The 13096-nt window shown below is 42.5% G+C and overlaps 1 protein-coding gene across 2 annotated transcripts in view; it reads left to right on the top strand.

Annotated features, from left to right (window-relative positions):
• osbpl3b (oxysterol binding protein-like 3b) overlaps positions 1–13096 on the top strand; it is a 35091-nt gene that overhangs the window by 19862 nt on the left and 2133 nt on the right. The window contains exons 4-21 of one of the 2 annotated variants that reach the window (XM_035164736.1): positions 213–266; positions 567–680; positions 871–1044; positions 1701–1824; positions 2782–2885; positions 3126–3218; positions 3307–3466; positions 4249–4379; positions 5281–5382; positions 6673–6810; positions 8237–8324; positions 8444–8688; positions 10050–10187; positions 10306–10369; positions 10481–10559; positions 11056–11200; positions 12622–12766; positions 12861–12987. In XM_035164736.1, the coding sequence (XP_035020627.1) occupies positions 213–266; positions 567–680; positions 871–1044; positions 1701–1824; positions 2782–2885; positions 3126–3218; positions 3307–3466; positions 4249–4379; positions 5281–5382; positions 6673–6810; positions 8237–8324; positions 8444–8688; positions 10050–10187; positions 10306–10369; positions 10481–10559; positions 11056–11200; positions 12622–12766; positions 12861–12987 (2225 nt within the window). The remainder of the gene's footprint in view (positions 1–212; positions 267–566; positions 681–870; positions 1045–1700; positions 1825–2781; positions 2886–3125; positions 3219–3306; positions 3467–4248; positions 4380–5280; positions 5383–6672; positions 6811–8236; positions 8325–8443; positions 8689–10049; positions 10188–10305; positions 10370–10480; positions 10560–11055; positions 11201–12621; positions 12767–12860; positions 12988–13096) is intronic. The other variant, XM_035164738.1, reaches the window with a different exon arrangement.

Genomic DNA, 13096 nt, shown 5'->3' with positions numbered 1-13096 from the left:
TCAACTATTTGCAATATCACAGTGTGGCAATAAGATGATCTGACACTGGAGAAGATCCCTCAACGCTGCAGCAGAGACACTAACAACACACACGAGGCTGACTGTGTCATGATCAATCACAACAGTGACTTCAGACTTGTGCTGTCAGGGATGTTGTATATCATCATCCCAGCTGCATCTCATCGGCTCATCGTCCCTCTTTCTCCCCACAGAGATACTTCTTCCTGGACAAGGGCATCCTGAAGTACGGCAAGTGCAGTGCTGACGTGAGTACAGACGCCTGCCGGCAGCCTTCCACGTGGGACGCTTTGTGTCTCTTGTTGTACTGCGCTCTCTGCCAGTAAATGAAATTCCCTCACAGTCTCCTGGTCATTGAAGGGAGTCACACAGTGCAATGTCAATCTCGTATAATTCTCTAGTCATTGTATAGCCATTCAGAAAGTCTGCCTGGCCAGGTCTGAGCAGATAGAGGACTGTTACTGCTGCTTTCAGCACAAAATAACTGAGCAGCATTCTGTGTCTCCTCCGGTATGTTTAAAGCACCATGTGTTGACATGTGTTGGCAGATTGAGAAAGGGAAACTGCACGGCCGCATTGATGTGGGTCTCTCTGTCATGGCCATTAAGAAGAAAGCCAAGTGCATCGATCTTGATGCCGAGGAAAACATCTATCACCTTAAGGTAAACTGCAAGGCTAATAAATATAAGGCATCCCCCCCCACTGTCTTACAGGAAAAGATGGTAAAACATGGATTATTTAGATTATTCCCTGTGACTTCCTGGAACAGCTGTCTACGTTGGAACGACTTTAAAATGACCTCATGCGTCACCATACTTGTGTTACTTTCTGATTGTGGTATCTGCTCTGCAGATTAAGTCACAGGAGCTGTTTGACGAATGGGTGTCCAAGCTGCGCCACCATCGGCTCTATCGGCAGAATGAGATTGCCATGTACCCTAATGAGAAATCCTTCTACTACCCTCATTACTCCTCCCCCAAGTCGCCCAACTCCCCCAGCTTGGCCAAGAGTGCCTCTCTCAGAAAGGTAAACATCTCCATTACACAGCATACGGCCAATGAAAAGTATGTGGTCCGTAAATGCTTTCCTCTGTCTCTCTGCTTATGGTTGTCAGTGACTACGCTTAGGTGGACGCCAAGAATCTGACTGTTGACCTGATTCTGAATAAAACATGACTCTGATTATGATGTTTACTTGTGTTGCTGATAGAATATTTCCATTCATATTACCGTTTACATGTTACAGAGCATAGTCTGATAATGACGCACTTCAACATTACGTCCACTACGTCTGATGTTTCTGCCAGAATTTAAAAAACCCAACCTGAAATAATGCATGAAGCTATTGTTGATTGTTTTCTTTTAAATTTTGCAAAATCTCCTTGCTGTTCTTACATCCTGCTCTCGAAACCAGAACATGCATTGTCAAGCAGTTGGTAACTGCTGTATGTCAATATCACAAAATGCTGTGAAAACTCCAATAGGACGTTATAATTAAATTAAGACGTATACATGTCTACATAATGTGACTAAGGTCAGAATGCTCCATGTGTCTTAATTCTATTATTTCTTATCCCCAGTATGACCCTATTTGGCTTAAGTTAATCAGAAAATGCTGTTGACATGTCTTACCCAATAACTCACAGTGATTGTTCTGCTCTTTGTTTTTGTTTGCTATTGCAGTGCATGTCTATACAAAGACAGTCCACAGTGCATTCTGTCGGAGCCTTCCCCGTAAGCTGCAACAGCCAGGCCAAAGTTACAGCCTGGCTCCAGTCATCAGATGACATGGACAAGTGCTCCCAAGGTGAGACCACACAGCTGCCCCCTGTGAATCGAGTATGTGATGCACCTCTCACTTCTTTGACATCATTTTATACGACTTCTGGCAAACCTGATTTGGTGGAGATTCAGTGACCACAAACTAAAACCACTGGTTGAACATCATGAAATCATCTGCACTTTTATTTAAGTTATATGATATATGTATCGTTTTTTCAAGCTGGGGTTTTGTTAAGAATCATTATTAAATACATACCTATACAGAGGCTGCAGCTGAAAGGTTGCAGAAGTGCTTATTTGTTTGTGAAGGTTTGTCTTGTTTTTCAGTGACTCTGAATTACAGTTAAGGTTTTGCTGTGAACTCACAAAAGAAATGTTTTTGCCTCGTGAATGGGAAATCTCAGGGACACCGCCAGAGAGTCATGACACACAATTGTTGACTCACGGACTAACTGATTAGATTTGAGTGGTCAAAGGTCAGGGTGACCTCACTCAGCACGTTTTAGGCCTCTTGAACACAATATCTGTCTACAGGGATTTTCTTCCAATTTTGACCGTTTGTCACTGGGACTCAAAGCTTAACTAATTAGAAAAGATTGGTCAAAGGTCACAGTGACCTTATGTGAGTCTGTAGACTTAAACCGCACTGGTTGGCGGAGGCATACAACAACAGGGCCGTTCTTCTATTCATTCAATTCATTTGTATGCTTGTCAGATGCTGGTACTCACAATAAATCTCTCACAGTGTTGTTTATACAGAAAGAAGCTGTTGATTACTGATACACTGTTCGCCCCTGTTTTCTTCATTTGAATCCTTCTGGTATATACACTTTCCCTATATATTAAATGGGAAGCTATGTCTTTTTAAACCAGAAAGTTTGAAAATCCTTAATCAAGTCCAGGGACACAAAGTGTTGATTCTGTTTCTGTTTCTCTCTTAATCTTCTTTCCTCCGTGTGGATCTTTTCCCTGCCCTGAACAGACCTGTCAGTCTGTGACGCCTACCTGCTGGAGCTCAACCACCTGCTTCAGAGTATGGAAGTCCTCCATCGAACCTATTCTGCTCCATCTATCCAAGCCCTGCAGGTCAGCGCTCCTTTTCTTTCTGGTTCCCTTTATTTGGATCTTTTATCACAACTCAACATTTTATAGTCTAAAGAACCAGCACAGTAAATAAACCACATCCAAAGCAGTAGAAGACTCTCACTTTTATGCAAAGTAACTTCTCTTTTCTCTTCTTTTATCCTTTCTCTCCATCATGCACTGCCAGTTGTGGAATAATATTCTCTGAAAATACTTACGAGTGTCGTCTTTATTGTTCACCAGACATCTACATTTGACAGCCCTAAGAAGGAGAAGAGACTTCCAAAGAAATGGCGGAATAAAAACTACAACAAAGACGTAAAAGCAACGCTGCAGGTAGACAATATGACAATGAAGAGGGATCATACTTTTTTTGGTGTGTGTGTCTGGCCCTCTTGGATTTATTTGCTCTTCTTTCATGTAGGTACCCAGCTGCATCTCCTCCAGCTCTATCCGCCTCCATGCCTCTAACCCCAACCTCTCCTCCGCCGCACTCGCTAATGACAAAGCCGACACTGAGTCACTAGATTCTCCTTTTGATGTGGCCAAGCTCCAGGAGGACTTCTGCCGTATCGCCACCAACTGTGAGTGAATGATTTTAATGAGCAGATTGGTTTTGATGGGTACGTACGACAAACTCAAGATTTTAAAAAAATACTTTACAAACTCTCTCTGTCTTTTTTGCAAGTACGATAGCACTGGCCATGTGTTGTCTGCACCGAACAGAATAGAAGTGACAGTGGTGCAGCCATGCAGCTGTTAATTACTGATAAACTGTCAGTCTCAGTTTTCATTCATTCAAATTCGGACGATGTTCCCTGTCAGCATCCCCACGCTGTTACCGCGTGAGACGTTTGCATTTTGTAAACCACAGAGGATTAAAAATCTCTTTTGTAAACAGAATTGCTTCGTATGGGACTAATTTAGTTTTCTGCCTTCTCCTCCGAGAAAATTCATGTTCAGATACTAGATGCTTGACACGGAATAATGAGGATGATCTGTGTTTTACATAATGATATCACGATTTTAACGTCGCTCTTGGGAATAGCTGTCAATGCATTTAAATTGCACACTCGAAATTATGAAGATAAGGATGTGTGATGAGCCTTAACTGATTAATTTTTAGTTTTTTTAATTTTAACAGCATTTTCATGTAATGTATCTTCCCAAGCCCCGATTACGAAAGGCGTGGGAAAATTACTGTCATTAAACAAAGATGGCAGCCTGCTGAGCGACGGGAGATAATCAACATTTCACTTGTGTGTGATAGACTTTCAGTGGATCTACTGTGATTTGCTCTACATCTCTCTGATATGAATACTTGGTTCGCAGCTAAAGCTCCCTGCTTCTCCTCTTGTTGCCACAGTGCATGCAACCATGAAGTCGGCCCTCAGTACACTGACATCTGAGCGGGAGAGGTTAAAGACGTGTCCGGACCACGAAACGTGTCCGCCTACCTCGCCCCAAGTTGTCGGTTTGAAGAACACGCTGGCGACGGTATGTGAATTACACACATCATCATACGCAGGCACGGAGAGAAACACATTCCACTTTCTTTAAGTCTTCCGCTCTACTCTCATGTGCCGCGTCCTCCCACACCACTTGTCAGTTTGACACATTGATGAGTCTTTTAGAGGAATCACTAGCTGCTGGTGTGATGTGTTCGACCCACTTCAACATGACCACGTTCAACAGTCATGTTTCCAGCGGCTGGTGCCTCCCACCCTGAGTCTCTTTCTATTTTCTGTCTCTAGTCACACACCTTCACTGTCATGACGACTTCTTGTTCTTCTTCTTGGGCATGAGGCAGCCTCTCACAACATATCAAGCCATATTAACATATGTTTGTTACTTCCTATATTAGCCCCTGTGCACAATATCTCTGGTTTCAGGTGATGTTTTTCTCACTTAAGTGTAGTATTTTAGTAGTGGTTATTTTTAAGTTCAGTATTCTTGCACTAATAATCATGTTACACTGTCCACCTCTTATGGTATTAACTATTTGACTGCATAGCCTCCATACAGTATACACATACTTCAGTACTTCTGAAATATCTATCTATCTAAATATCTATCTATCTATCTATCTATCTATCTATCTATCTATCTATCTATCTATCTATCTATCTATCTATCTATCTATCTATCTATCTATCTATCTATCTATCTATCTATCTATCTATCTATCTCTCTGTCTGTCTATCTATCTATCTCTATATCTATTACTATCTCTCTCACACCTGGTAAGTCACATCACTTGGGCTCTCACTGCCTCCTGCTGATGTGATAACACATGTTTATGATTGCACATATGTCTCTGTTGTAAATCTAAATGATGATGTTCCGTGTTATGTCGGGTGTCCACTATATTTGATGTTTACACTGGTTATTTTTCCAGGCTTTAGCCCAGAACTCTGAGCTGAGAGAGCGCCTGAGCAAGATTCATGCCGAGTCCCACATCGTAGAGCCCACACTAATAAATCTCACTGCCCCTGTGCAGGTGGGTGCAGGAATGCAGTGACTCTACCCCCCCCCCTCTCCCCTTCATCACCACCTTCACAAGGATTATTATTATCTCCATCTTTTTATTTATTTTTTTCATCCTACACTGTCTCGAGTTTGCCACGGAATGAATGAGCTGTCCTCTCCCTCTCTTCAAGATTCAACAAACGTTTGCACTCCTCCCGCCCCCTCACTGCACTCACTTTGTCTTGTGATGACAACGGGGGGGGAAAAAAGTGAACAGAATTTTCTTCACGACGCACCAGGAAACACTGCCTCCTGGAGAAAAAAATAAAAAAGTAGTGTTTCTGTTCATTTTAACGAGAAAGTGCTTCCTCTCAGTCTAATGGTTCGGAGGAAGACATCTAACTACCTGACACATTATCGTCTCCTGAGGGAAGCTCTTTGCTCCCTTAATCAGATTTGCTGACCTGAGAGCGAGCTGATCCTCTTAATTGTGTCCCTGGAAATTTGTAGAACACACATTGACAAAACTAATACGCCGTCTCTGAGATTATCCCCCTGGCTAATTAATCCGCATCAGCATTAACTAATGAGAGTTGGGCACACTCACTTCCACGTGTGATTCTGTGTAAAATATTTTTTTTTTTATGTTTGCATGTTTTCAATTGTTGCAAGAGGAATTACGTGAATGGCTAATTTAAAATGTGCATCCATTGTTTGTGATATTGCACAAGAGCTGGTTTGCAGTGTAAGAGCCACGTCACACACACGCAAATGCGAAGTGAATATCGCAGGTTCACCACCGATACATTTGCGTTTGTGTGACTGCGCCTTAAGAGTGGCTTTTCAAACTTGTTGCATAGTTGCACGATTGACATGTGATATATTGTGATACTGAGAACTACTCTACTACAATATGTTATATACAGTATGTTTGTGAAACAGGTCTTTTATCGTAGCTGTAGCTGAATACTTCCTTTACACAAATGTAAAGTCTGTAGTGTTCAGATTTTTAGAAGGGGATCATGTGGTCAGTTCAAATGATGTCACACATGAACGTCATGAATTCAAAACAAAAAGACTGTAATATCTTTATACCGCTATGAAACATGAAAGCATGCAGTAAATAATTTTCCTTTTCCGTAACATACTGTGACTGTATTATAGTCATTTCAATACGCAGCTGTTAGTTTTTGTGTATTGTGATACTCTCTCTATCTCCACATTGTATTCTGAATGACCCTGTGATTGCCAAGCTCCCTCACTACAATGAGGTCATTCCCTGCTTGCTCTTAATTATAGCTGTGCACACTGTGTCTCCTAGAAACAGGACTCTGTGGATGCCTCCCCTCCCCTTGTGCACCAAGTGTCCAATGAGAGCAGAGCTTCCATCGCAGAGTCTTTGTCCGAGTTCTTCGATGCACAGGAAGTCCTGCTGTCCGCTAGCTCCTCTGAAAATGAGGTAAGTGTCAGTGTTAAAGCTTTTACCCTCCGCACGGATTTTTTTCTTACTCAGAATCAATAAGTAGAATAGACTATAAATACTGATGTCTGGGGCTGAAATGAATTACTCTGCAATGATGGTTTGATACATCACTGCTGCCTCAGCTGCATGATACAACCCAGTGGTAGAGTGGCAAACAAAGAGTGGCCCTCAGTAGAGCGCGTACCTCCACCAAGGCCCCGCAGTGCCCTTATGAAACCGCATTTAAATTCACTAGATCCAGATTTTTATTTGGTTCTGCAACCAATTGCACACACTCTATAATATCAGTCCTTTAAATATGCCAGATTGTTTTCTTCAAGATCCATGGATCCATTATTTTCTGAGATATTGGTGAAATGTAAAAAGAAAAAACTCTCCCTCACTCTCTATGTAAGAGAAAGTTAAAAAATAAAGTTCTGGATCTGCCCCTTTGTCCAGATCAACGCCAAAATCGAATTGTTTCTCTCTCGGACCATGGTTCCATCCTTCCACCAAGTTTTGTGGAACTCCGCCATTAGTTTTTGCGTATTCCTACTGAGTATGTACAGACCAAATAGAATGGCACTCAGTCAAGCACATACCTCCACCAGCAGTCCCCTTGAACTCAATCAAGCTGCACTAAATTGCACACATGGATCAGTCCCTGAAATATGCCTGGTTTATTTCATCAGGATCCATTAATTGTTCCTTGGGAAATCTGTGAAATGTCCTATCTCACAATGTTAAAGACAGTGATAAAAATCCTGGATGCACCCCCCTGATCTGCATCTGCAGCGAAATTAAATGTGTTCTTTCTTGGCCCGTGTCCCGTCCTTCCACCAAGTTTTGTGGAAATATGTCTTGTAGTTATTGCATAGTCCTGTTGACAATCAAGGACAATCAATCGAGGACAGCGGCGAGAACATAATTAATTTAATTTATTAAAAATAATCCAGACAATTGAGTCTAAAATTAAATTTCCATCTGAGGTTTTTAACACATCTGACTCAGTTCCGTCTGTATCTGTTCAACCTTCTCTGACAGTTCATTTCAATCGCTGAGAGAACAGCTTGCCTTTTATCACCATTATGTTTGTGGGCATCTTTAATTATTAAAGCTAAGTTTTTATGTTGTCTGCCCTCCGCTTCTTCTGTCTCCTCTTCTTTCATTGTTCGTTCGTAAACGTCTGATCAGTTCACCACTGGAGCGGAAACAATGTGAAAATGGAAGTTAATTACTTAAATCTAAAAATACAGCACGCCGAGGTGCAAATTTGTCCCCAAGTCCTCAGGGACCATTCATCTCCAGATCTGCTGCTGACGTGACAGGATGTCGAAGGAGGCCTGCACAGTCCCCTGCTGCCGCTTGTATTAAAAATGTGTCTTTTATCTATCAACTTAAGTTTGGATGGTTTTTTTTGTAGGCGTCGGAGGATGACTCATACAACAGTGATGTCAGTGACAACATTTCCAACTTCAGCAATGGGACAGAAATCGAGAGACCGAACTCAGGTTAACAAAGAGCTTCTTGCTCCGGTCCAATTTCAAGGGCTCAGTGACAAAATGCTGTTTGTTGCTGTTTGAACCACACAAACAACTGTGTCCTGACCTCATTCACCATCTGCTCCCAGGGCCTGCAGAAGAAGGCGCTGCCCTTTGTCAGCGTAGATCCTGCCTGCCCTCTCCCAGTCCCAACAACAGCACCATCAGCCTGTGGAACATCCTCAGGAACAACATCGGCAAAGACCTGTCCAAGGTGGCGATGCCTGTGCAACTCAATGAGCCGCTCAACACCCTGCAGAGACTGTGTGAGGAGCTGGAGTACAGCGAGCTGCTCGACAGAGCCGCCAACACACAGGACCCGTTTGAGCGTATGGTGAGATGGCAAATTCTCTTTCGCTGTTTTGGAGTGAGCTGGCTGGCTCATAGTTTTAATGCTCAGATCACATGCTCACATCCAGCACTCAGTGGTTTTCCTGACTCTGAACTTCTACCAGCACCTGTAAAAGTCAATGGTTAATATGTTAAATAGTTTAATCCCCACATTAAAACATGTTGGATAAAGTCAGACTCATCTATTCGTGTTTGTTGAATGCCTTCTAGTCGTAGATCCCATCGTTTATGATCTGATGATGAATTAAAAAGCCGATAGCAGATGCATTTGGGACAATGTGATCCACTTCTCTTGCTCTCCACACAAACTGTTAATCCAGAGATAACCAAAGCTTGCTCAAACGTGATCAGTCAAACTGATTCTGCATATTCATACGTAGAATCTGTTAAAATACAATTCCTGCTAACAGACTGCTATTAGCACAAAGTGACAGGAGTGGTATCCTCGCTAACTTTTGGCAAGAATATGAAAACTATCAAACTAAGATGTCAGAAGTCAAAAATGTTCTATCAATCAGTCTGCATGTCTTTGGACTATGGGAGGAAGCCAGAGTTCTGGTAGAAACCTTCGCAGACACGGGGAGAACATGCAAACTCCACACACAGAGACCCCGACCGAAACCAGGATTCAAACCAATAACCTTCTTGCTTTGCTGACCTCTATCAATACAAAAAATGTATTGAGGCAGATTGTTTGTAAAAGCCCCGAATGGCCCATTAGTGGTTCCTGGCTTTTGTTTCTCTTGACCGGACTAGAAGAAATATTGTCCAGTGCTGGAGCTCTTACCAGCCCTGCTTATCGCATTATATTCATGTGTCTGCGGACTCTTTAGTGTTTCACTTTAGCTCACATTAGTACTGTCTGACTTTGGAGTGATTCAGTTTATAGTTGCTGATTGTTCTTTTGTGTGTGTGTGTGGGAGGTGCAGAGATGCAGCAGGCGGACTGGCTTTGTTATAAAGGACAAAAGTGCAATATACAGTGTATAAATGTGATATGGAAAGCAGTGGAAGACATCTGCAGTGTGCGGCCTCCCATTATGATGTGAAATTAATTCAGCTCCTGGCTCACAACTATGTGAGGAGCATTCAGACAGATGCCCTGTTCATTACAGTAAAATGGGGAGAAAATTAGAAGTGCTGAGAATTAAAATGGGAGGCTTATCGTAAAAAAATGTATGCTGTACTTCATTGTCTCAGGTCCCTGGGATTTTTTAATCCCTAAAGTTTTCCCAACTTCGCAATTTAATGTCTCTTTTTGCTCCACCTCAGTTTCCGCAACTTATTATTCAGTCTTGAAAATTGTGAATAAAGTGACCAACTGTATTGTTTTGTGTTTATGCAGGTATACATAGCTACATTTGTTGTGTCAGGCTATGCATCCAGCTACTACAGAACTGGTGGAAAGCCTTTCAACCCGCTCCTGGGAGAGACGTACGAATCTGACCGGCCAGATAAAGGCTTTCGATTTGTTGCCGAGCAAGTATGCGTGTTTTTTAAAATGTATTTTCTGTAACGGTTGAACAATCACAGCATTCTAATAATAATTCACTGAATCGATGTTCTAACGCCACTCTTTGTTTCCCTTTTTTCATGGTCAGGTCAGCCATCACCCTCCGATCTCAGCCTGTCACGCAGAGTCTAAAAATTTCATGTTCTGGCAAGGTAGAGGAATATGTAAATGAGCTGGATCTATTATTAGTTTTTGTTCATGTTACGGAGCAGCTGGTTGTTCTGGATGAGTGTTGATGTGCTTTTCTCCCACTGGTCCTGTAGATGTGAGGTGTAAGAACAAGTTCTGGGGGAAGTCGATGGAGATTGTTCCTGTGGGCACAACTCATGTAACTCTGCCGGGGTGAGTCTCTCCTGCCTCGTTTACTCCAGCACAGGACACACACAAACACAGAGATACACACACACACACACACACACACACACACACACACACACACACACACACACACACACACACACACACACACACACACACACACACACACACACACACACACACACCACACACATAACATCTGTCTCTTTAACTTTAGAGGACATAACATTGATTTCCTAGAGGCTGACTCTAAACCTACCCATAGTTACTTCTTGCCTAACCTTAACTTAACCTCAACCTAAACCTAAACTTAGCCTAACCTTAAAACATGTCTTCACCTTAAAATGTAATGATTTACATCATGGGGACTTCCCATAATGTGACTGTGTAAACAGACTAAGGTCCCGACAACATGAGTATTACCTGGACAACACACACACACAGATTGCACACACCAATGACCATGACAAGTGTGAGGGAGCAGGTTAAGTTAATAGTTTTAAATTGTCTTTTTTCTCAGATTTGGAGACCACTATGAGTGGAACAAGGTCACGTCCTGCATCCACAACATTCTCAGTGGACAGCGCTGGATCGAGCACTACGGGGAGATCTCCATCCGAAACAGCAGCAGTGACATTTGCCAATGCAAGATCACGTTTGTTAAGGTGAGGTCAGTCTCGGAGCCCACCGTATGACAGCAGATATGCGGGCCAAGACTCCATCTTCTATTTGCATTGTTTACAGCCCGACTAGTGTCTTTTAAGTTGAATGTTTCTCCACAACAGTGAGTACTTTTTGTATGTGTTGTGTCCAGACGACATTTTGGCTAATCTGCATTAACACCTTTCTACATATGAAGGCAGATATTTCAAAAAGCTGATTGGAGATTTGCATTTCGGTCAGTGTGTTTGTTCTGTTTCACTGCTGACCTTATTTAGTATCAGTATTCAGTGCTGCACCCAGAGACCCTGGCCACCTCTAACATCTCCTTTCAATAGGGTTTTATTAACAGAGTCATTATTGTTCCAATGTGTTATCAATTCTGCCTGCAGTGTCTTGTGTTCATTTTGATCCCAGACTAATTATGATTACATTCACTTTGGGCTCGAGAGCAACGATCAAAGGAGGAGAGAGAGACTTTGCACTTTAAATAACTTCACTAAATCAAATAGTTAGAATTAAGCATGTGATCTGGAGAGAATCAATCAAATATGTTCCATGTCTACTTCACTGCCAACAACTGCTCTGGCTCTGTGGCCGTGGCAGCCCGAGTCGACCAATAACATTTGCACCTCTGTAGAAGTGCTTGACTGTGAAACCCTCTGCACAGCTACAAAGCTGCTGGGGTGAGATACCAGAACACACCAGTATGAGGCCTTAAGGAGTGTTGTCACACATTTACGACATGAGTGTATCCAATACTGTAAACTATCATGATTTATAAGCCCACAATATTTGAGTATTTTAATATATTTCAGTATATTATTGGTCCATATCACCGTAGCTCTCTCATTCGCAATAGCTTAGTGTTGGTAGCATAGATTCTTTATAAAGATGGACTCCTCAAAAGTGAAGTCAAAGCATGTGAGGCCCAGAAGGCCTCGTCAAAACAACCTCAAATGAAAAGGCATTTTTCAGTGAATTGTATTGATGACACGTCACCAACAGTCATAGTAAAATCTGCACTTCCTTCCAAAGTCTATAAACTCTCTACACAGATGGTCGTCTTCACATAGCAGGTCAGCAAAGGTCCTCTTGATGTTTTCAGTGTCAGGTGCATGGAAGGCTTTACCGAGAGGAGAAGGTTAATTGCTTTAGCTTGTGTCCCATTTGAATGACCTGAAGCTGCGCGGCACGACAAGCCAAAACATGTCACAACTCATTATGCATCCTCATTTCTAATTAAGCACAGCAGCCCCGCAACACACTCTGGTGCTCAGGGTGGTTTACGCAACAGCAACATCTGCTGACTGCGACTGGACTCACGTCACAATCTCTGCACTGTCCATTCACTCTCAGCTGCAGGGACACAGTCCTCTCTGTGCGAAGGAGGAGATCAACCCGTTCTGTCAACTTGTTTTCACAGGCCAAATACTGGAATTCTAGTGTGAACGAGGTGGAGGGAACCGTCACGGATCAGAAAGGGAAGGTCGTCCACAGACTCTTTGGAAAGTGGCATGAGGCGGTTTTCTGTGGAGACCCACCTTCAGCCACGTGCATCTGGAGAGCAAGTATGGCAGGTTTCTCTAACAACTGTGCACCTCTATAACATATGTCTCCCTATTATGATATCTTAACGCCATGGTTATTTTTTTTGCAATGCAGATGCAATGCCAGTGGACCACGAGCAGTACTATGGTTTTACAAAGTTTGCTGTTGAACTGAATGAGTTGGACCCATCTCTGAAACTGCTGCTACCAACCACAGACACCAGACTACGAGTTGACCAAAGGTTAGAGCAACAGATGGGAAAATAAAAGTATATTCACATGCACGTAAGCTTGGACTTTCTGCAATATCCTGAAAGATAAGACTGAAAGAAACACTAGATTTCTGCCAAA

The sequence above is a fragment of the Hippoglossus stenolepis genome, chromosome 8 (genome assembly GCF_022539355.2).
Source record: "Hippoglossus stenolepis isolate QCI-W04-F060 chromosome 8, HSTE1.2, whole genome shotgun sequence".
NCBI lineage: Eukaryota > Metazoa > Chordata > Actinopteri > Pleuronectiformes > Pleuronectidae > Hippoglossus > Hippoglossus stenolepis.
This window is presented reverse-complemented; position numbering and strand designations above follow the sequence as displayed.